This window comes from Salvelinus alpinus, chromosome 3, assembly GCF_045679555.1.
Source record: "Salvelinus alpinus chromosome 3, SLU_Salpinus.1, whole genome shotgun sequence".
Lineage (NCBI taxonomy): Eukaryota > Metazoa > Chordata > Actinopteri > Salmoniformes > Salmonidae > Salvelinus > Salvelinus alpinus.
In genome coordinates, this window is record NC_092088.1 from 56,657,930 (window position 1) to 56,681,622 (window position 23,693).

A 23,693-nucleotide genomic window follows, 5' to 3' on the forward strand; every position below is an offset into this window, starting at 1 on the left:
GCTCCTTTTCAACACCGTTACCTGACACTTTTTCTATAGCAATCACTACACGTAACACTTCAGCTAATATGTCTGACCTTGACATCCAAAGCCATCACTACTATTGGATAGAAACCACCACATGTAACTCCTGAAAGACAAACTTTCCACACTTGAAAGTAACACTTTTTTTACTCTAAATTAAAGCTTTTCAAAGAAAACTAAAAACATTTAATGAAAAAGTTATCGTTATAGATGCCAATTTGGTGACTCAACCAAAGGTGAAAGCTTACAACAGCGGTTCCCAAACTCGGTCCTGGGTCCCACCCTGGGTGCATGTTTTGGTTTTTGCCATAGCACTACACAGCTGATTCAAATAATCTACTAATCATCAAGGTTTGGCTATTTGAATCAGCTGTGTAGTGATAGGGCTAAAACCAAAACATGCCCCCCTTGGGATCCCCAGGCCGAGTTTGGGAAATGCTGGCTTATAACCAAATAGCTTATTTTTCATGATTGCTAATTAAAGCCAATGCCTTCTGGATAACCAGAGATATGCATCTCAAATCAAATTAATTGGAAAATAATAATAATATAATCAAATCAGGATACAGGTGAGCGGAGGTGAAGGGCGCTCCCTGCTAATGCAACCTACTAAGGGAATTGTTTTGTCAGGTGAGGATGCTGGATCACTAACCCTGATGAACAAAGTGGTTTGGAACAGGAAGGGCCTTTCTAGCACTAGGAACCACAAATACATATCATTTTCAATCAAACAGGAATGGGACATTATACTATGATACTAAGATCTGACGAGGGTTTCAGTGAAGAAAAATACAGTACAAATGCCAGGTCTTTCTTGAATTTGTTGATTTTTATAAAGGTTAAATAAAACTAAAACTAAATAAGAAGAACAGGCACATTAATCTGATGACAGCTTGTAAATATAATAGAATTAGTGCCATCTGCATGACAATAAAGGAGTAGAGTTACAGTTATCACTTTCTAACACAGATTACAGCTGCTTGACTTTCAAGTTTAGCTTTTAGTATTTCTGCTGACCAGGCAGGATTTCTCCATGAGCTACTGTTGGTTCCCCATTATTCAAATAGCGTCATTAAGAGTGAGAATCCTTGTAAAAACCTTGTCCTAGTTTGATACACTACATGACTAAAAGTATTTGGACATCTGCTTGTCAAACATCTCATTCCAAAATCACGGGCATTCATATGGAGTTGGTCCCACCTTTGCTGCTATAACAGCCTCCACTGTTCTGGGAAGGCTTTCCACTAGATGTTGGAACATTGCTGCAGGGACTTGCTTCCATTCAACCACAAGAGCATTAGTGAGGTCGGGCACTGATGTTGGATGATTAGGCCTTGCTCGCAGTCTGCATTCCAATTCATCCCAAAAGTGTTCAATGGGGTTGAGGTCAGGGCCCTGTGCAGGCCACTGATCTTGGACCTCTATGGACCTCGCTTTGTGCACGGGGGCATTGTCATTCTGAAACAGGGCCTTCCCCAAACTGTTGCCACAAAGTTGGACGCACAGAATCATCTAGAATGTCAATGTATGCTGTAGCGTCAAGATTTCCCTTCACTGGAACTAAGGGGCCTAGCCTGAACTATGAAAAACAGCCCCAGACCATTATCCCTCCTCCACTTAACTTTACAGTTGGCACCATGTATTGGGGCAGGTGGCGTTCTCCTGGCATCTGCCAAACCCAGATTCAGTTATTGTGCTGACATTGCTTCTAGAAGCACTTTGGAACCCGGTAGTGAGTGTTGCAAGCGCTACGCGCTTCAGCACTCGGCGGTCCGGTTCTGTGAGCTTGTGTGGCCTTCCACTTTGCGGCTGGGCTGTTGTTGCTCCTAGACATTTCCACTTCACAATAACAGCACTTACAGTTGACCGGGGCAGCTCTAGCAGGGCAGAAATTTGACAAACTGACTTGTTGGAATCCTATAATGTTGCCATATTGAACGTCACTGAACTCTTCAGTAAGGCCATTCTACTGCCAATGCTTGTCTATGGAGATTGCATGGCTGTGTGCTCGATTTTATACACCTGTCAGAAACGGGTGTGGCTGAAATTGCCGAATCTACTAATTTGAAGGGGTGTCCACATACTTTCGTATGTAGTGTATTTTCACCTGACAATGTGGTTGACAATGTTGACCAGATGTGCAAGCCTCATCTCAAAGTCAGTTCCTATTGTAACTGAATTGAATGCATACTCTGTTTCTAAATCTGTTAAATACATACTTATTAACAGTCTTTTAAATCCTCATCACCCAAACTGGTAGGACAGATATTATTTGAGACTAGGAGTGAATGAAAGAGTCACATAAGAGGATCCACTCTGGGTTAATAACCTCTGCTTCCCACTTGGTTCTCATATCACTGTCAACAAGCTCTCAACTCACAACTGCGCAGGGGGAACAGTAGGAGACAAGATGACGTCTCTGATACCCTCAGAATAACTGGACAACACTGTAGTCCAGCCCAGCCTGCACTGTGGGTCAGAGAGAGAAAGCCCTGAGTCTGGATGTGAATAGACACTATGCCTGGAAACAGAACACCTTACACTAGCATACCCTTACATTCCCAATAATGGCAAAATAAAAGGAAAAGGGATTAAGAAAAAAGATTAAGAAAAAAAGAGCAATCATATCTTTATTTTGTACGCGTTATCTTTCCTCGACACACTCAGCAGTGCATGTTAGTTTAACGAGCTTAGAAAAAGCCAAGACCACCGGACCACGAGGCTGTGATGGGAAACGGGGCGTCATGGTGGCAGCTCGGCGGAGAGAGAGATAGAGAGATGGTCAGGAGAGCAGAAAAGGAGAGATAACAGGGACCCTGATTGTGTTTTTCCTCCATTTTCCATCGCTTGCTTGGGAAACTTCAAGAGAATTATAAACCAATGCCACATTGAACTGAGACTGGGAGACTTACAGTGCCTAGTGAAAGTTTACACACCCCTTGCATAGTCTTTAAATTCTATTGCCTTAAAATTAAATCTAAAAAGGGATTACATTAGGTTTTTTCGACTACAGATCTACACAGAACATTTTTCTAATTAATAAAAAATAAAAATAACAAAAATTTCTTGATTGTGTATGTCTTCACACCCCAGAGTTAATACTTGGTGGAAGCACCTTTGGGAGCCATTACAGCTGTGAATCATTTTGTATAAGATTCTACCAACTTTGCACAACTCTTAGGGCAACATACTGTATATCCATTGTTTTTGTCAAAATTGCTCAAGCTCAGTTAATGTGATTGGGAATCATTTATGGGCAGCAATATTCAACCCGTAAAAAATGTAAGTCAGGACTGAGACTGGACCGCTCAGGAACATTCACAACTCTTGGAAAGCCATTCTGGTGTGTCTTTGTCAGTAACATGTGTGCAATTGTCCCTATGACAAATTAACTACATATATCCCAGGGTAAGATTTACAGAAGACTGTGGGTTTTTTGATCCTGACAAATTCCCCTGTCCCTGCCGATGACAAGCATACCCATAACATGATGCTGCCACCACAATACTTGAAAATACAGAGGGTTTCACTCTGTGTTGTATTGAATTTGACTCAAACTTGCAGTTTTAATTTAGGCAAAAAAAAGTTAATTTCTTTGCTGTGTTGTCTTGCAGTATTACTTAATGGCCTTGTTGAAAAAAGAATGGATGATTTGGAGTGGATTTTATAACACAGGCTTTCTTTTCACGTTGTCATACAGACCAGTAATGTGGAGTAGAAATCAATGTTGGTGACCCTCTGTATTTTCAGGTATTGTCAGGTGGCACCGTCATGTAATTGTAACACACTATCACAGATTATTGTGAAATAGACACATTACTTATTTGAAATTTGTGACAGGCACACAAAAAAGTAAATTTTCTCATGTCCACCACACGATTTTCTTCATAACGCATTGTGTTGAATACACAATGTTCATGTCTACCACACAATTTTCTTCCTAACGCATTTGTGTCAAGTAGAACATTTTCTTCATAAAGAATTAAAATGTGTTGTAGCTCACATTAGCTAGGCTAGGGGTTAAGGTTAGGAATAAGGGTTAAGGTTGGGGTAAGGGTATTTAAATGGTTAAGGTTAGCTAACATGCTAGCTAAGTAGCTAAAAAAGTAGTACGTAGTTGTAAAGTTGCATATTAGTTAAAATGCTAAAGTTGTCCATCATGTGATTCGAACACGCGTTTGGGTTGCTAGACCTCCGCGTTATACGCCCACCCGTCCTCCCCAACCAACCTCCCCAGTATCGTTTCTGTCTTAAGTAACCTACTGCCTTCATCGGTGATTGAAATGCACAGTATATCAAATCATGTACTGGACAAGAATTTTTTTGTTTTTTTGTGTGTGTCACAAATTTTGCATAAGTAATTAGTGCCTATGTCACGATCATTTGTGATAGTAGGTTGGTAATGGGTTGTCACTGGCTGGAACTGGGGAGTTAGTCAGGATTAAAAAGGATGAAAGGAGAAAAGCCCAGGTAAAAAGTTAGAGGAACACCCACCGTCTTCTGAAAGAATACAATGTGTTTTATTATTCAGCAGGACAATTACACAAACTTAAATACCAAAGACACCCCAGAATGGCTTTCCAAGAGGTGGTGTGTTCCTGAATGATCCAGTCGCAGTCATGATCATATATGATTTGATTTGATTTAATGAGCTTAAAGCTGCAATATGTAACTTTTTGGGTGAATTCACATAGAAATATGAGTTATAGATCTGTCATTCTTAATGAAAGCAAGTCTAAGAAGTGGAGTCTATCAATAAATCTGTTCTATGTGCGCTATTTCTTTGCTTCCCATTTTTAAGTTTCATTTTTGCGTCTTTTACTTTCGGTTTTGTACACCAGCTTCAAAGAGCTAACAATACAATATTTTGTGTTATGGAAAATATATTTCACAGGAGTTTAGATGATACAATGATTCTCTAAATTATACTTGCTTCTTTTTCCACATAAACTGAAATTAGGCAAACTATTAGAATTTTTGTAACCAGGAAATGGCAGAGCCATTTCTGCATAGTGCACATTTAAACAATTTTGACAATAACAATGTTGCCCTAAGAGTTGTGCAAGGTTGGTAGAATCTTATACAAAATGAGTCTCAGCTGTAATTGCTGCCAAAGGTGCTTCCAGCGAGTATTAACTCTGGGGTGTGAAGACATATGCAATCAACACATCCTAATTTTTTTTGTTATTCATTTAGAAAATGTTCTATACTTTTTCTTTCACTGAAAATGTGGAGTAGGTTGTGTAGATCTGTAGGTTTGGCAGATTACATTTTAAGGCAGCAAAATGTGAAGACTGTGCAATGGGTGTGTAGACTTTCACTAGCGACTATCTTTACATGCACCTTGGCTAAATGCAAGTCGCTGGGCAACGAGGGCACCACCAGAGACTCTTACCTCGGACCGCACTCACTCAACAGATCTCTCCTTCTCTATTTATCTCCCTCTCTCCCTCTCCATATGTCCTTCTCTCTCTCTCTATTACTCTCTCTGTCATGGCAGGTCCACCTCTCCTCCTGAATAGGCAGATTATTGTTGATGAGAATAGGATTGCTGTGTTTGTATGGAGACTATGTTTAAACTCCTAAGAACATGCTGGTATCTGGCAGGGAGATGGTTTTCTTCCCTGTCCTGACATAGTTCTCATCCTCTAGGGGAATCCCAACAATGAGGGAGAAGGTAGAGAAGACTGATGATGGAAAGAGGAGCAGGTAAAGAATTAAGACATGTGAAAGATGAGGTAGTAAGACTAGAGTAGGAGGTGGCTGCTATATAGACGTCCATCCATCTGTTTGTCTGTCTGTCTTTGTCCCTTCAGCAAATAGGAGGATGTCTGTGTCTTTTGGATATTTTATCCAGGTGCCAATCTAGCTCCAGCTGTATAGTAAGTCTGTCTGGGAAGCCTGACTTTTAAAAGTACACACCCTTTCTCAGACATTTTAGAATGTTGAAACCAACTTCCCTACATTCAGGGGAAGTTCCTCACTAAGCAGCTAGTCCCAGTAGGTTGGCAGTAGAGTAAACAGATTAATACAATAGCCCCTCACACAACTATTGGATTGAAGGAATACATTAGGCTTGGTTAGATCCACCGCTCCCCTGACTTAGACAGATTTAGTAGTGTGTTTGTGTTGGGAGATGGGCAATGATAGACTCCAGAGTGGAGGGATTTGGTGCTTCTTCTGGTCTCCTCGGCAGAGCACTGTAAAGCCAGTGACACACAGGGGGCTTAGAGAAGTTGACTGCTTCACCAGCTTGTAATCTCTACACACAGACATGTCTGTGGAGAGGAGTGTATGTGTGTGTGTGCGTACATGTGTGCGTTCGGCATGTTTGTGGGAATGTGTGTGTATGTGCAGGCAGATTGTCTATACCAGACAACAATTAATACAACTTCTACTACTTGTAGAGGATGGAGTTGAAATGTGACATTTCCTCCACGGTGTTATGTATGGATATGGTTGGTATGGAACTCCTCTGAGTAACTTTTCCTATGAAGATGAGCCCTTTATCCACCTGTGCTATCCTGGGAGCCTCAGCTCTGCTGATCTCAGCATTACAGAACAATGTGTTTGAGCTCTGTACCAGACAGGACTGTGCACTGCTCTACCCAGCATACAAACCCCAGGCTCGCAACATCCAGGCACTTTAATCCCAAAATCGGAGAAACCGGCAGCATCCTAAGAGGCGGATTAATATGGCGCCGGTGTCGCGATAACGCAGGATTCTGAGTTTTTCACGCAGAAAAGGAAAGATAAAACCCAGAAAAAATGACTTACTGCGTTTTGTAAACGCAGATTAAAAATTATTCTTATTGTAAATTCTGCTCGGTTCAGTCAGGGTTCGCACCAGATCATGAATGTAAAAGGACTAATTTTGTGCTTCAGTTGCACTTCTCCACTTCTATGAAATATTTTTGCTCTAGTCATTGGATCACCAGAGAGCGCTCTGACTGACGTGCAGACTTCTTTTCTCCGTGTACTTTCCTCAGGTGTAGTTTCTTTCCAGCAGCAAGTTAAATTGAAAGATTAACTTCAAGCAAAACATTAGGAAATATAGCTGGCTACCTTATTTCTATGATATGCCTTAGAAATATGATGGTCATGCATTGTTTTTGCAAAAATACCTTGCTTTTTCATTGTAAGCTGATTGACATGTGTGGCTGCAGCCAACTGTTGTCATCTGATGAAAATGATTTCCTGATGAATATGTTGCACTAATGTATTTTGTGTGAAGAAAAACTATAGTTGCATGCCCCTTATCACTCTATTGAAGCAAAAAAAACACAGACTTTCAATATAAAACCCAGGTGAAATGTTTTAAAACCGATTTTTTGATGGTCTTCGTTTTGTAAAGGCAGATTTCTGAAAGCTAATGCTAACCCTGCTATAGAGTTGAACCACCACAAATGTAGTGAGGAGGGAGGCTGTCACTTTCCTTCAAATATTTGAATTCAGGTTCTCAAATCAAAGTTGATCAAATCAAAATCAAAGTTTATTGGTCGCGTATACAGTTTAGCAGACGTTATAGCGGGTGCAGTGAAATGCTAATAAAATGGTCACACCACACCGACACCGCTGTGAAGGCGCAACAGCGCCTCTACATCCTCAGGCGGCTGAAGAAATTTGGCATGGCCCCAAAGACCCTCACGAACTTCTATAGATGCACAATTGAGAGCATTCTGTCGGGCTGCATCACCGCCAGGTACGGCAGCTGCACCGCCCTCAGCCGAATGAGCGATCAGCTCAACGCATCACCGGGGGCACGCTGCCTGCGCTCCAGGACACTTACAGCACTCAGTGTCAAAGGAAGGCCAAGACGATCAGCAATGACCTCAGCCACCTGAGTCATGGTCGGTTCACTCTGCTACCATCTAGCAGAAAGACACAGTACAGGTGCAAATCAAATCAAAGTTTATTGGTCGGGTACACAAACATTATTGCAGGTGCAGTGAAATGCTAGCTCTAACAGTGCAGTAATAATAACTAGCAATACAAAACAACACACACATCCTCCAAGAACTAAAAAGAAAGAAATGGAGAAATATCAGCATGAGAAATGTCCGAATCTGTAATATAAAAATATACAGTGCATTCGGAAAGTATTCAGACCCCTTGATTCTTTCCACATTACAGTTTTTTCCCCCTCATCAATCTACACAAAATACCCCATAACGACAAAGCAAAAACAGGTTTTTAGAAATGTTTCCAAAAAAATTTGGAATTAAACTGAAATATCACATTTACACAAGTATTCAGACCCTTTGCTCAGTACTTTGTTGAAGCACCTTTGGCAGTGACTACAGCCTTGAGTCTTTTTGGGTATGATGCTTCAAGCTTGGCACACCTGTATTTAGGGAGTTTCTCCCATTCTTCTCTGTAGATCCTCTCAAGCTCTGTCAGGTTGGATGGGGAGCATCGCTGCACAGCTATTTTCAGGTCTCTCCAGAGATGTTTGATCGGGTTCAAGTCCAGGCTCTGGCTGGGCCACTGAAGGACATTCAGAGACTTGTCCCGAAGCCACTCCTGCATTCTCTTGGCTATGTGCTTAGGGTCGTTGTCCTGTTGGAAGGTGAAACTTCGCCCCAGTCTGAGGTCCTGAGCTCTGTACTTTGTTCCATTCACCTTTTCCTCGATCCTGACTAGTCTCCCAGTCCCTGCCGCTGAAAACCATCCCCACAGCATGAGGCTGCCACCACCATGCTTCACAGTAGGGATGGTATTGGCTAGGTGATGAGCGGTGCCAGGTTTCCTCCAGATGTGATGCTTGGCATTCAGGCCAAAGAGTTCATTCTTGGTTTCATCATACCAGAGAATCTGGTTTCTCATGGTCTGAGAGTCCTTTAGGTGCCTTTTGGCAAACCTCAAGTAAACTCCATGTGCCTTTTACTGAGGAGCAGACCATAAAGGCCTGATTGGTTGAGTGCTGCAGAGATGGTTGTTCTTCTGGAAGGTTCTCCCATCTCCACAGAGAAACTCTGGGGCTCTGTAAGAGTGACCATCGGGCTCTTGGTCACCTCCCTGACCAAGGCCCTTCTCCCCCGATTGCTCAGTTTGGCCGGGCAGCCAGCTCTAGGAAGAGTCTTGGTGGTTCCAAACGTCTTCCATTTAAGAATGATGGAGGCCACTGTGTACTTGGGGACCTTCAATGCTACAGAAATTGTTGGTACCCTTACCCAGATCTTTGCCTTGACACAATCCTGTCTCGGAGCAGTACGTACAATTCCTTCAACCTTCTGGCTTGGATTTTACTCTGACATACACTGTCAACTGTGGGACCTTATATAGACAGGTGTGTGCCTTTCCAAATCATGTCCATGCAATTGATTTTACCACAGGTGGACTCCAAACAAGTTGTAGAAACATCTCAAGGATGATCAATGGAAACATGAATCACCTGAGCTTAATGTCGAGTTTCATTGCAGAGGGTCTAACTACATATGTAAATAAGTTATTATTATAATTTTTTTACATTTGCAAAAATTTCTAAAATCTGTTTTGCTTTGTTATTATGGGGTATTGTGTGTAGATTAATGAGGGGGGGAAATTATTTCATCAATTTTAGAATAAGGCAAAATGTGGAAAAAGTCAAGGGGTCTGAATACTTTCCGAATGCACTGTATTTAATGATTTGTATAGACAGTATATGAATATAAATACTGATGAGCCATGACTAGAATACAGTATATACATAGAAAGTGAGTAAAACAGTATGCAAACATTATTAAAGTGACTAGTGTTCAATGACCCTATGTACATATGGCAAAGCACTTTCTAAGGTGCAGGGTAGAGTACCGGTTGGTAGCCGGGCTAGTAACAGTGACTAATGTTCAGGGCAGGTACTGGGTCAGGCTAGTGGTGACTGTTTAACAGTCTGATGGCTTTGAGATAGAAGCTGTTTATCAGTCTCTCGGTCCCAGGTTTGATGCACCCGTACTGTCTCCCACTTCTAGATGCTAGCTGGGTGAACAGGCTGTGGCTCGAGCGGCTCAGGTCCTTGATCATCTTCTTGGCCTTCCTCTGACACCGGGTGCTGTAGATGTCCTAGAGGGCAGGCAGTGTGCCCCCGATGAAGCATTGGAATGACCGCACAACCCTCTGGAGAGCCCTGCGGTTGCAGACAGTGCATTGCCGTACCAGGCGGCGATACAGCCTGACAGGGTTCTCTCAATGGTGCATTTGTAGAAGTTTGTGAGGGTGTTAGGTGCCAAGCTGAAATTCTTTAGCCTCCTGAGGTTGAAGAGGCGCTGTTGCACTTTCTTCACTACACTGTCTGTGTGAAGGGACCATTTGTGACCCGTTTCAAGAAACTAGGTGTATGTCGCACGTCACTACTTCACAGGAGAGGCATTTGATTATTTTTTTTATTTTTTTATCAAAATATGTTTTTGGGCAGAAATGCCTTCTGGAACATGTGAACTTTCATGTGCCTCAATAACATAATTGTATGCCATCTGTAAATATGAATAAAATGGTTAAATATTGAGACTAGTTGGTTTAGCCATGGCAAATATAGGAACCTTCCGGCTAGCCATGATTGGCTAGGATAATGGATGGGTTGAACATGAGTTTGGATTGGTCTGCCATGTAGCATGCTTCTGTCTATAACATGAGCTGCTAAGTACGTGTGGATAAGCCTGTCTAGCAAGTGACAGGTTGGGCAGGCAGGGGTCAATAATCAAGAGTGGTGGGGCAAAGGTACAGGACGACAGGCAGGAACAGGGTCAGGTAGAGGTCGGTAATCCAGAGTAGGGGCAAAGGTACAGGACGGCAGGCAGGCGGGCTCAAAGTTGGGACAGGCAAGGGTCAAAACCAGGAGGGCGAGAAAAATAGAGACTGGGGAAAAGCAGGAGTTGAGACAAAACGCTGGTTGACTTGACAAATTGGCAACAGACAGAACACAGGTATAAATACACAGGGGATAATGGGGAAGATGGACGAGTAGAGACAATCACAAGGACGTGAAACAGATCAGGGAGTGACAAAAAGTGTTGACACCGCTCTCAACATTGCTGCCTTGAAGTTAATAGCGCTATCGACAAAGCTCAGTGGGAAAACATGGTGATGGACTACTTTCTAGAGGATGATTGTGCCATGCTGACTGAAAATGAATTCATTTTTCCTTTATTTAACTAGGCAAGTCAGTTAAGAACAAATTCTTATTTTCAATGACAGCCTATGAACAGTGGGTTAACTGCCTAGTTCAGGCGCAGAACAACTCATTTTTACCTTGTCAGCTCAGGGATTCGATCTTGCAACCTTTGAATCAGACAATGAGGAAATCCCTGATTTAGGTCAAAACATTTATCAAACCAGTCATTGTAGAGTCTCCTGATGACAATGGTGGGGAAGAAACGGTGTCGTTGTCATGGAAGAAGTTTACCGAGTTTTGAAATAAGTGGAATGCCCGGTGGAAGCAGAGAGATGATTGCCAAATTTGGAGAGTCCAAAAAAGAGAACTAAGAAAGAAGGCTGTTGTATAAAACACCTGTTTCCAGATTACATCTTCAAACTAAGGGCAACCCTGGCATCCATGACAGAGGGAGAAGCGTTCATTCATGTACACGGGTAAGAGTTGCGACTCCACTTTGTTCCAGTACTGTCATTTTGCCTCTTTGATTGCCTTACGGAGGTCATAGCTGGTCTGTTTGTACACGTCCATATTCCCAGTCACCTTGCCATGGTTAAATGCAGTGGTTTGCGCTTTCAGTTTTGCTTGATTGCTGCCATCTAGCCACGATTTTTGGTTTGGATAAATTCTAATCGTCACAGTGGCAACAACATCCTCTGTGGACTTACTGATGAACCCAGTCACCGAGTCAGTGTATACGTCGATACTATTCTGCATCACAGCCAGGACCGAAAGATTTAAAAATAGCTTCTACCTCCAGGCCATCAGACTGTTGAACAGCCATCACACCATTTCCTGTAGTAAGTGAGAGTAGTAAGTAGTACTCCTGTAATAAGTAACAGACAAAGGACTCACTCATACAGACAAACACACAGACTCCGTACTCAGATATACACTCACATACGCCCATACTCACAAACATACGCACACACAGCCAACGCTGATGTCCCATATACACTGAGTGTACAAAACATTAGGAACAGTTTTCTAATATTGAGTTGCACTTTCCCGTTTGCCCTCAGAACCGCCTCAATTCGTCAGGGCATGGACTCTACAAGGTGTCGAAAGCATTCCATAGGGATGCTGGCCCATGTTGACTCCAATGCTTCCCACAGTTGTGCTAAGTTGGCTGGATGTCCTTTGGGTGATGGACCATTCTTGATACATACGGGAAAATGTTGAGTGTGAAAAACCCAGCAGCTTTGCAGTTCTTAACACAAACCAATGCACCTGGCACCTACAACCATACCCCGTTCAAAGGCACCTGAATCTTTTGTTTCCCCACTCACCCTCTGAATGGCACACACACACACACACAATCCATGTCTCAATTGTCTCAAGGCTTAAAAAGCCTTCTTTAACCTGATCATCCCCTTCAACTATACTGATTGAAGTGGATTTAACATGTAACATCAATAGCTTTCACATGTTCAGGTGTTCCTGTTTTGTACACTCAGTGTATATAGAGACATTAAACACTGGACCGTTAATTTTATACTGTCTTTCACACTGTGTATTCATATATAGTATTCTTCATATAGCTTATTCTAATATACTGTATCTACTACTGTACATTGCATTTTTGTTACAATGTTTATACACACTGCGTATTAATGTACTGGATTCTTAATTATATACTAAATGACTGTATATACCGGAATCTTTTTTATATACCGTATTCTTCATACAGCTCATCGCATTTTTTTCATATAGTATATATATATATATATATATATATATATATATATACATACATATACATATATATCTAGTATATATTTTTCATATAGTACATTGCATTTTTGTTTCACTGTTTATACACACCGCCTGTATATATATATACTGGATTCTTGACATAGCTCACTGTAATATACAGTATCTACTGCTGTACATATAATTCTTTGTATATCTTTTTGGTGTATATACGCATAGATTGCATTTGGATTACTGATACAGTGTTATTTGGGCTGTTAACTAGATTCATTCTGACATTCTGACATAAGAATCCTTAAATTCTTGTTTTTTACTGATATTTGTGTACTTGCTTGACATTTCTACTGCATTCTTAGGAGCTAGTAACACAAGCATTTCGCTACATCCACTATAACATCTGCTAAACTGTGTACGTGACCAATTCACTTTGATTTGATTTATGAAGCGCACTTATGCACAAACACACACCTACACAAACACACACACACACACATGCCCTCACATACTAACTGGTGTTAGCATCTCTTCCTGACCAGTTTTCCCACATCAGATGGGTCAAGACAAATAGCTATTTCCAGTTACCACCCCCAGTGTTCCATAAAGTGAAAGGGGGATACCTAGTCAACTGAATGCATTCAACTGAAATGTGTCTTCCGCATTTAACCCAACCCCTCTGTCAGGTTTTGGCCAGGACTGTTCAGGTTTTGTTCACTAGATGTCCCCCTTGCACATTTTTTGTACCTTTTGTTTTTTCTTGCCCTAATTATTGTTTGCACCTGTAAGTCATTCCCTTGTTAGTATTTAACCCTGTGTGTGTTCCTCAGTTCCTTGCTCAGTGTTTGTATGTTAGCACCCAGCCCCAGCCTTTGTGAACATTTTTCTCTTGTTGAATTTTCCAGAGGTTCTCTGGTTTTGTTCTCGTGTATTTTTGGATTGATCTTTTGAGGTTTGTTTTTTCCCTTGCTGTTTTTACCACTTTGTGGATTTTCTTTTGTATTTTGGAAGATATCTATTTTTTTATTAAACCACCATCTCTAGTACTGCTGTGTCTGCCTCATCTTCTGGGTTCTGCCAATTATTAGTGACTGTTTCTCGCACCGGGTCCTGACACCCTCTGAATCAGAGAGGTGCGGGGGGCTGCCATAATCAGCATCCACTTCTTCGGCGCCCGGGGAACAGTGGGTTAACTGCCTTGCTCAGGGGCAGAATGACAGATTTTTACCTTGACAGCTCGGGGATTCTAATGCCCCTATGGCATCTGACCACATCTCTCTCTTTCTCTACCCGGTTTCACAGCACTGCTTCAGCACTTACTGCAGAGTGACAGTTCTATTTCTATAGTTCCATGTATGATATGCATATAAAGTACTTAATCACCACAATATTACCGAATAAAACTGTCCGACCACCACAATACCAAACGAGCAATGAACACATTTTTACTTCATAATATTTTTCAATCGAGACACAAGTCAACAAACGCTTCACCCATCAGAGCATTTCTTGACAAATTGGACACAAATCTTTGCAAACTGACATCCAAAATGTCAGAATTTCTGCAGCAAAATCAAGCCTTTTGCCCGCAACTATCACAAAAAAGAACTGTGAAATCATGCAGGATCTGACATACTGCACGGTATGCATTTACCCAGCATGTGTAGCCAATACTGTAGCCTGTACTTACTGGCTGCACTTATCAGCTCCTACTATTTGCCCAGTACCTGGTGGCTTTAAAGGCTCCTCTAAATGTAATGCAAGCAGCTTTTCCCAGTATGAGAACCAGATGCCTTGCAAAGTGCTTAATTTTTGCAGGCTTCCTGCTGCCGTCACTTTTACACCTGCTCGTATTTCAGCTCATGTATTATACCTACACGAGGAGCCGACAGCAGGCTCTCAGAATGCCCTGGGCTTCAGGGGAAAAGGAAAAGGAGAGAAATAAAATAAGTGAGAAAGCGTGAGAAATAGGGAGAAAGAGAGAGGCGGAGGGAGAGGAAGAGTGAGTGAGAGAGGGAGAGAGAGAGAGATAACGTGTGGGTGCGTATATGAGTGACAGAGGGAAAGCGATATTTTGATGGCTGCTGACAGTGCTAAAAGTTCTAAAGCATTCCCGAGCTCATCTCTGTGACACTGGGTGCCATTCAAATGGTCATCTCCCTATTCATTTACCTACAGCACAGCGGCATATTTAGCACCTCTGAAATATCACATATCCTCTTAGGAGAAACATGAGCTCATCTGGCCTCTGCTGAAAAACCTATTGGAGGGAACAATCGATCCAACAGCCTGCTAATTCCTCCAGGTATAACATGGCCTTTTCTGTCTCTCTCAAAACAAAGCCCCTAATAGTTGATAGATCAGGTATATCTGTGTCCATCCAAACACAGATGGTACACGGATTTCCAAATTGAACTGCCAGAAGTAGAGAAATAGACACTCTGGCAGATATTGGGTTCTAGTTGCGATAAAGGGGAAGTGGGGTTGGGATCTAACAGAGAGAGATGATAGGTGAGGGAGGAGGGGGGAAAGGGAGGTTGGGGGAGGAGAAGAGTCTCCACCTCTCAAATATGTCATGTTTCAGTTAGCATCTGTCTGGAGAGACTCTTGGGGTCTTGAACCAAGCAGGTAGGGAGACAGAGAGAGATTTTCTAAATTAAACTTTTTATCTTTCTCTCTCTCTCTCTCTCTCTCGCTCTTTCTTTTGTTTTATATCTCAAATGGGAGAGGAAAATAGTGGTATCTGAAGCATGTGGGTGCCTTTTAATAACCAACGGGAGAAGGCCTGGTCTAGAAGATAGACAGTGAGTGGAGATGAGACGGTGCTTACCAGACTGGCCAGGTGGGGGTATTCCTGAAGGCAGTCTGGGCAGACACAAGAGGACGGTCAGTACGCCGGCCCTGCTCCCCCAACATGGCTCCACTGCTATAGGCTTGGGCACACCCTGCACAGAGAGGAAGGAAGGAGCATGTCAGTCATGTCAATCAATAAACACTCCCAAATCCCATCACAAAGTGGTACGTCAGATTTAGACACACCACATTTTCCCACTGTTTCTAAGAGAACGTTGCAACGGTTGTGTTCCGCTAAAACTTTGCTTGTGACACGCATAGACAAAACGCAAACAATATGGAAAATGTATTATACTGTATATGCATGGATCCAGTATGGAAATGAACAGCAGAATCCACCATGTACTACATCATTGACTGGACATCTATTTGAGTTAGGCTGGAAGTCCAGGGGATGCAACCTCACCCTGCTCCAATCTCCCCCCAGATGAGGATCTCACACACGGGGGAGCGGGCTGACTGACAGCCCTTAGAGCTCTACCTGAAGCCAGAGTAATGAATATGGATGGATGGAGGGCACAGCAGGCACAAGGGAGGTATTCTCCTCCGCTCCCCTAAGCCCTAGCCGCCACATCCATTCCACTCAGGCAAGTTGAGGGACAGACCCTGTACACACACTCATTCACATCCATAAAGCCATGCTCTCCTCACCAAGCAGCTCAGGACATGCCTCAAGATACCAGCCTCACTTTCTCCAAGGAGAGGGTGTCAAACATGCCCCTGTCAAGGAGGCAGGGTGTGTGTAAACAAACTGTACACCCCAAATCCTGTGTCATTACTGCCCCCAAAAAGCATTCCAACATGGAGAGGCCAAAATAACAGCCATCCTACTTTAGCAAATGTGTTCTTCTTTTTTTCCACTCTCAAAGTACAACTCATCATCACTTACACCTGCTGTGTCAACCCTGTACCTAGACATTGTCAAAGGCAGTAAATGATTTTCCTGTAGTATGTCATTGGATGTTCAAACACACACAAAATCACAGACACGTAGAGACACAGCCTTTCAGCTTTAAGGCGCATTGATCCCTGCTGTGAGATGATTAAACAAAGCGATGAGACGTTGACGCTGTCACTTGATCGTCCTCCGCGGTGCCTTGCTGCTACGCACAGCTCTCAAACACAGAGCAGAAGCACAGCAGGGGGGCGTTCAGGAGAAAAACACAGAGGAAACAGGTGGCTCAAACAACGATGCTGAAGAGGAGAAGTGATGCTAGGACAACATAGTCTAGAGAGTTGAGCTTGAGAGCAGCAGCTCTATTAAAACAAAGTCTATATGCTCCTGAAATGTCTTTGTTATAAGGTCTCTCTAGCACTGGGTGCTAGTACCTGTCAGAAGGAGCTCTATTCAGCTTGACCCCGGTACCACACCACAGGAGTCAGGTCGGTTGGACCGTGTTTACTCCTGGTGTCTGTTCTGGTCTGAGGAGGATCCGAGAGGAGACAGATGCGGTTGTTTACCGACAAAAAGGGAAGAGGGCTTGACCTCTGGTCATCTAGATCAACGTCCAGTCGGCAGATGATAGCAGAGCAGCCTTCTCTTACATAGGCTGGGTTACAGTACCAGCACCCTACTATAATCTACTTTACACTACAAATGACACACAGTTTCAGTTTGAACGCATCAAAGGTGTGTCGATATGGTGAAATGAAGGTGGATAGAGCATTCAGCCAGTACTTGAAAGGGAGCCTTTCCTCTTTACAGTACTCTGCCACAAGCGCTTGTCTCCTTGGGTAGAGCTCCCTTAGAGAGTAGCCTGTACAGTCCAGCCGCATATCTCTCCAGAAACCTCACTTCAGCTGTGCCCGCCTTCCCTTGTTCTCCCCAGAGACGTGGTGGCAATGCTGGGTGCTCTACCTGAGATGTACTATCCATCTACTGTACTGCTCTTATTTTCTGGTCTTCTTCCCTCTCCTTTGCTCCCCTCACTTATTTTGGACTTTCACTCTTCCCTCTTTGCACTTACGTATACTCTCTGTTCTGCTCCAGCCCTGTAGCTCTTCTCTCCTCTCTCACCTCCTCTATGACAGAAGTCATGGAGACCATTCTGCAGGCACTTAAAATGAAATACATATGAAGCTTTCTTCACAAAAAATATTAAGTCAATTAAAGGGGAATGAGTGAGAGAGACAGAGAGAGAGAGAGAGAGAAAGAGAGAGAGAGAGAGAGATAGAGAGACAGAGACAGAGACAGAGAGAGAGAAAAGAGAGAGAGAGAGAAAAGAGAGAGAGAGAAAAGAGAGAGAGAGAGAGAAAGGGAGAAAGAGAGGCGCTTGACAGGAGTACAATGTGTGAGATGCCCTACCACCCAAGTGGTCTGTAATTAAGTCCAAACATAAAAACAATGAACAATTATCAAAATGGCAAGTACAAACCAGCAGTCACAGGGACAATGTAATAGCCCCAACAACGCAGTACACAGTCTGAAAGAGTGCCAATCCATCCCAATTCCTCCTCTTATTACACCCACACCCACGCATGCATGCACGTAGACACACAGACACAGAAAGCCCACTAACACCACACTACCAAAGCCTACTGCCCCCTGCCCCTTCCCTTCCATAGGCCCCATTGCTAATAGGTTTAAGTGCTGAAGCATACAGCATAATTACAGGGTAGCGCCTCCCATGTTTGTTTTGTGTTTAGAGGCATTAAGAAACAAACAATTTGCCAGTTCTCTGAAAGAGGAAATAGGTTCACGTAAAGAGCCATCTCTGGTAGAACAGAGTGCAACACTATGCCACATCCAGGAGGTTCTTATTAGAGTGCGACGGCCGCTAGCGACACTGCTACCAATTAAAAGAGCTGAGAAACACAACACAACAATTAGTGGCCATGATGATGTGTTTCCATTTGGAGCGTCAGAGAGAAACAGGTGCTAGAGGAACCTGGCAGAAGCTCGTAATTGAAGCTGTCTTACAGGGGGTTGGAACACGCAGCTCATTTGAATGGCATTTCTGCAGAAGAAAATACATCTGACACGTTCACATGTCAGTGTTGAGTGTTACTAACATATGTTTGCCAAAAGTACAGAATCATATATATTCAACTCTGTGCACCCTGCAATCACTACAATACTATACATTAACTTTGCATTCATGAAATGGACAAATTCATGTAGCATGACTTAACGCCCTAGAGTCTGAGCCATTTTTCTATATCTACTACCCTAACACATATAATTGTTTTAAGATAATAATAACATGGACCATCTAGCTGGCTATTTGATTTTGTACAGCACCTTTTTTCCATGGAGAAAGATCATGAAGGTATGTGACCTGGTGTGGGACTGGGTCGTTTGATCCTGACCGCTGAAAACACATACACATTCGCTCAGCTGGGATATTTCCTCAAGGAAACGACTGGTTAATGGACCTGACGCTCCTCATTTCCCCTCAGACTGAGCGGCCACAACCGTTAGCCAGCATGCAATTACACACACATGCACAAAGCAACGCAAACCAATATAAAAAGATTGTCATCACATCATTCAAAAAGTTACAGTGATATGCAACTAGGTACAGATATTTCTACAGTGTAGTTAAGAATGTACTGCAATCTCTAATAGGGCTTCCTCCAGGAGGAGAAGGAGGACAGAGGAAACCCTACTCTGGCTGTGTCTCATCTGTTTAAAAGGCATCTTTAACACTGATTTATCTAACTGGAAGACAGCTTCAGAGGGCCGTACATCTCCCCGCAGCCGCACGGCCACACACATGTCCATTTAATTTCAATCCTCATTAATAGGTATTTTATTAAAATGACACCTTCAAGACGAGTGGCATTAAAGAGTGGAGGGCGTGGGGGAGTAAGTGATGAAGTTGTCCTGGACAGTAGTGTGCGACTTACAGCCCCCCCCCCCCCCCCTGGCTCCCCTCCTAAATTAATCAGTTTAAGTAGTAAGGACAAGGTAGAGCAGAGAGAGAGAGAGTACCAGGGCCAGGGTAAGTGTAAGGGTGAGACTTCTGGCGGCCATTTCGGACTAGAGAAAGATTGCTGAGCTGTAGAGTAGAAAAGCTTTTACAAGCATGCAACACTAAAAGGAGATCACTTTAACTGTATTTCCTGACCTGAGGAGAATTTGAGAGACATTCAGCTCCATTAGTCTTTCATATCTGAAGTGGGGGAATTTTCCACTGGAAAGAGCCTGAGGGGGGGGGGGGGGGGCTTACACTACATTCAACTTTGACATTATAAAGGACCGCGACAGACAAAGAATACCACATAGTAGTGGTAGTGTATAAAGGCACACCTTGACACGGTAGAAGAGGCAAACCACTTGGATCCACTGTCCCATATCTGCCCATTATGTTTCTCTCTTCCCCCGAGGAAGTAAGTTTTTTTTCTAGCTCTTAGATCATTCTCCTCCCTTTCACCCCACATGGAGAGAGAAACTGAGAGAGATAAACAGAGATAGAGAGAGAGAGAGAAAAAAAGTGAGAGAGAGAAAGTGAGAGAGAGAAAGTGAGAGAAAGTGAAAAAGAGAGAGGCATTCCAGGAGGAAGCTTGTAAAATGGCTAACCCATCCAATCTCTTCCTCTTCCTCTCTTGTCTCCTGGCTCACACTAACTAAATAAAACTCAGTTTGAGCTGTCCCTTCCAAGAGAAAAGTGGTCAATTCCCATGCACTTTAAGGTGGGCGGAATAGATGGCTAAATAGTTTGCTGGGCAGGGTGAATGATGGCAGAGGTTAACCTTTCTCTGCTGTAGTCCTATTTTACTATTCCTTTCTGCTTCGGTGGATTTCTTATAATAATGTGCTTAAGAGGTGTTAGATCCCCGTTGGATTGATCAACTCTGACATAAACACAGGGTTGAGAAAAGTCACAAGGCATGTCTATTTTTTGCTCCCTCCAAAAACACAGAGAATGCAGTATAAAACAATAAAATAGATGATTTTAACAGTGTCTCAAGATGTTTCTATCCCCTCTCTCTACCTAATTTCTCAACATCCTACCCTGTGCACCTTGCACATCTATTCTGTAAGACTTGAGTTCTGTTAGTATTCTGTTAGACCAGAGTTCCTTCAACTCAGAGAGTTCTCTGCACAGCCTCCAGTCAACATCAATTTTCAGATAGTGTTAGCATTCAATGGCCACACCAGATGTAGACAAAGGCGCAGAGTCACTAAGAGGCTCTTACAAACAGCGATACAAAGGGGCCATCAGTACTAAGTGGTGAAAATAGTAAAAGTGATGGAAGAGGGTGTCCACTGAGAAACACGCTGCTCCTAGTTGGTAATAGATAGATGGGGGAGAGGAGGGGAAAACAGGGCCATGGTATAACAACGTCTACAGTATGGAAAGAGAAACAGAAAAAGAGAGAGAGGGGTGGAAAAGACAGAAAACATTGAAATATGTATAAGGAGAGAAATTGTGGGTTTTAGAGAGGGAGGGGATAGTGATCTGGGCTTGGTAATTAAGATGCGTGTGGTCACATCCTGTCCCCTACTAGAGTTAATGTAGTGTATGTGGGTCACTTGTCAGTGGACATGCACATCCTCTCAGATGCCATAAAGAGCGAGGGAAAAAAGGTGAACCGCTCGAGCCAATCAGAGAGAAGAATAATGCAAATATATGTCTGCTGTGTAAAAAATTTACCTCACTGGCAGGAAGGTAAAGCTGTCGTCTCTGATTCAGACATAGCTCAAACCATCCCACTTAATCAAAAGCCGATGAATACCAAATGCCTTATTAATTCTTCTCCCTCAAATCAAATCAAATCTTCCCCATCTTCCATATGAAATGCCATCAAACGCAGATGTGTGTGTGTGTGTGTGTGTGTGTGTGTGTGTGTGTGTGTGTGTGAGACTTTGATCGTCGGGCAGGTTGAATTAATGCATTCCCAGCACAAAGGATAACAGATTACTCTCAGAGCATATTCAACTTTTAGACACAATGCAGAGCCTGCTGGGGTATAATAATGTCACCCTTTCATTAACATGCCTTTCACATGAACTACTTTGCTGAATAGGCCTACCATATACAATATGCCTGCAGAAGCACTTACATACAGGTAACTGCCAAAATAAAGGAAACATAAAATGTCTTAATAGAGCATTGGGCCACCACGAGCCGCCAGAACAGTTTCAATGCACCTTGGCATAGATTCTACAAGTGTCTGGAACTCTATTGGAGGGATGTGACACCATTCTTCCAAGAGAAATTACATAATTTGCTGTTTTGTTGGTGGTGGGAAACGCTGTCTCAGGCACCGCTCCAGAATCTCCCAGAAGTGTTCAAGTGGGTTGAGATCTGGTGACAGAGACAAACACATACACACACACCCTTTAAGCCCTCTATGCTCCTTTGAGACCCATTTTTCAAAGTCACTGAGATCTCTAAGCATGATGGGATGTTATAAATGCTTCATTAACTTAGGAACCACACCTGTGTAGAAGCACCAACATACTTTGTATCCCTCAATTACTCAAGTTTTTTCCTTTATTTTGGCAGTTACATGCACACAAATTCCAGTCTTACTGTGTCTGAAAGATACACAATAGAATATGGGCTTCAGTTCTAATTCTGCACCTTGTTATAGTTTACACAGAGAGGGAGACACTGAGGCATCCCTGCTACGTTCACACAACTCTTAATCACCTGGCTGGCTTGCTCTGACAAAAAATAAACCCTTAAATCAAAGCCAGACACCAAAAGCCATCTTGTTTCTGTCTTATCCTACACCAGGAGGGCCATGATGAAAGATTCAGCCAACAGTCACGTAACATTTAGTCACCTGACTTACGCTAACAAGGCAAAAGACCAAAATAAGAACAAGGCAGCAGAAAGCAACGTTTTAATCACCATCAATTTGAACCCACATCTCACAGCAATCTGGAATGAATTCCCTGTAATGCCCTTTGAGTGATAATGGATCTCCAAACAGCTTGTGCTTTTCTAGCTGGAAAGGTGAAAGAGGGAGAGATGGATGCGGCAAGATTAGGGCTGTGGCGGTCATGAAATTTTGTCAGACGGTGATTGTCAATCAAGTAAAATAAATGTTTATTTGTCACATTAGCCGAATACAACAGGTGTAGACCTTACAGTGAAATGCTTACTTACAAGCCCTTAACCAACAATGCAGTTTAAAGAAAATACCAACAAAAAAAAAGGTAAGCGATAAGAATAACAAATAATTAAAGAGCAGCAGTAAATAACAATAGCGGGGCTATATACAGGGGGTACCGGGTACAGAGTCAATGTCAATGTGCGGGGGCACCGGTGTCGAGGTAATTGAGGTAATATGTACATGTAAGTAGAGTTATTAAAATGAATATGGATAGATAATAACAGAGAGCAGCAGCAGCGTTCCAGAGAGGGGGGGGGGGGGGGCAATGCATAGTCTGGGTAGCCATTTGATTAGCTGTTCAGGAGTCTTATGGCTTGGGGGTAGAAGCTATTTAGGAGCCTCTTGGACCTAGACTTGGCGCTCTGGTACCGCTTGCCGTGCGGTAGCAGAGAGAACAATTTTTAGGGCCTTCCTCTGACACTGCCTGGTATAGAGGTCCTGGATGGCAGGAAACTTGGCCCCGGTGATGTACTGGGCTGTACGCACTACCCTCTGTAGTGCCTTGCGGTCGGAGGCCGAACAGTTGTCTTACCAGGCAGTAATGCAACCCGTCAGGATGATCTCGATGGTGTTTTGAAAGTCATACTCACATCGGCTGCGGAGAGCGTGATCACGGTAATTGACCATTAATTAACATAAACAGGTTTAGCATCTTCTGGCTTCCACGCATAGCCTTGAAGCCTATTCAGACCTTTGGAATATCTACATTTTTAAAAAGCCTATTACATCCATTTAATATAGCCTACACCATCACAATACATATGTTCACGGTTGGGATGGTGTTCTTCGGCCTGCAAGCCTCCTCCTTTTTCCTCCAAACATAACGATGGTCATTATGGCCAAACAGTTCTATTTTTGTTTCATCAAACCAGAGCACATTTCTCCAAAGTACGATCTTTGTCCCCATGTG

General features: G+C 42.9%; 1 protein-coding gene across 2 annotated transcripts in view; it reads right to left on the reverse strand.

Moving 5' to 3' along the window:
- The window catches only part of LOC139570983 (attractin-like protein 1), a 352,370-nt gene that overhangs the window by 3,650 nt on the left and 325,027 nt on the right, over positions 1-23,693 (reverse strand). For both annotated transcript variants that reach the window (XM_071393395.1, XM_071393394.1), the window contains one exon: positions 15,690-15,804. In XM_071393395.1, the coding sequence (XP_071249496.1) occupies positions 15,690-15,804 (115 nt within the window). The remainder of the gene's footprint in view (positions 1-15,689; positions 15,805-23,693) is intronic.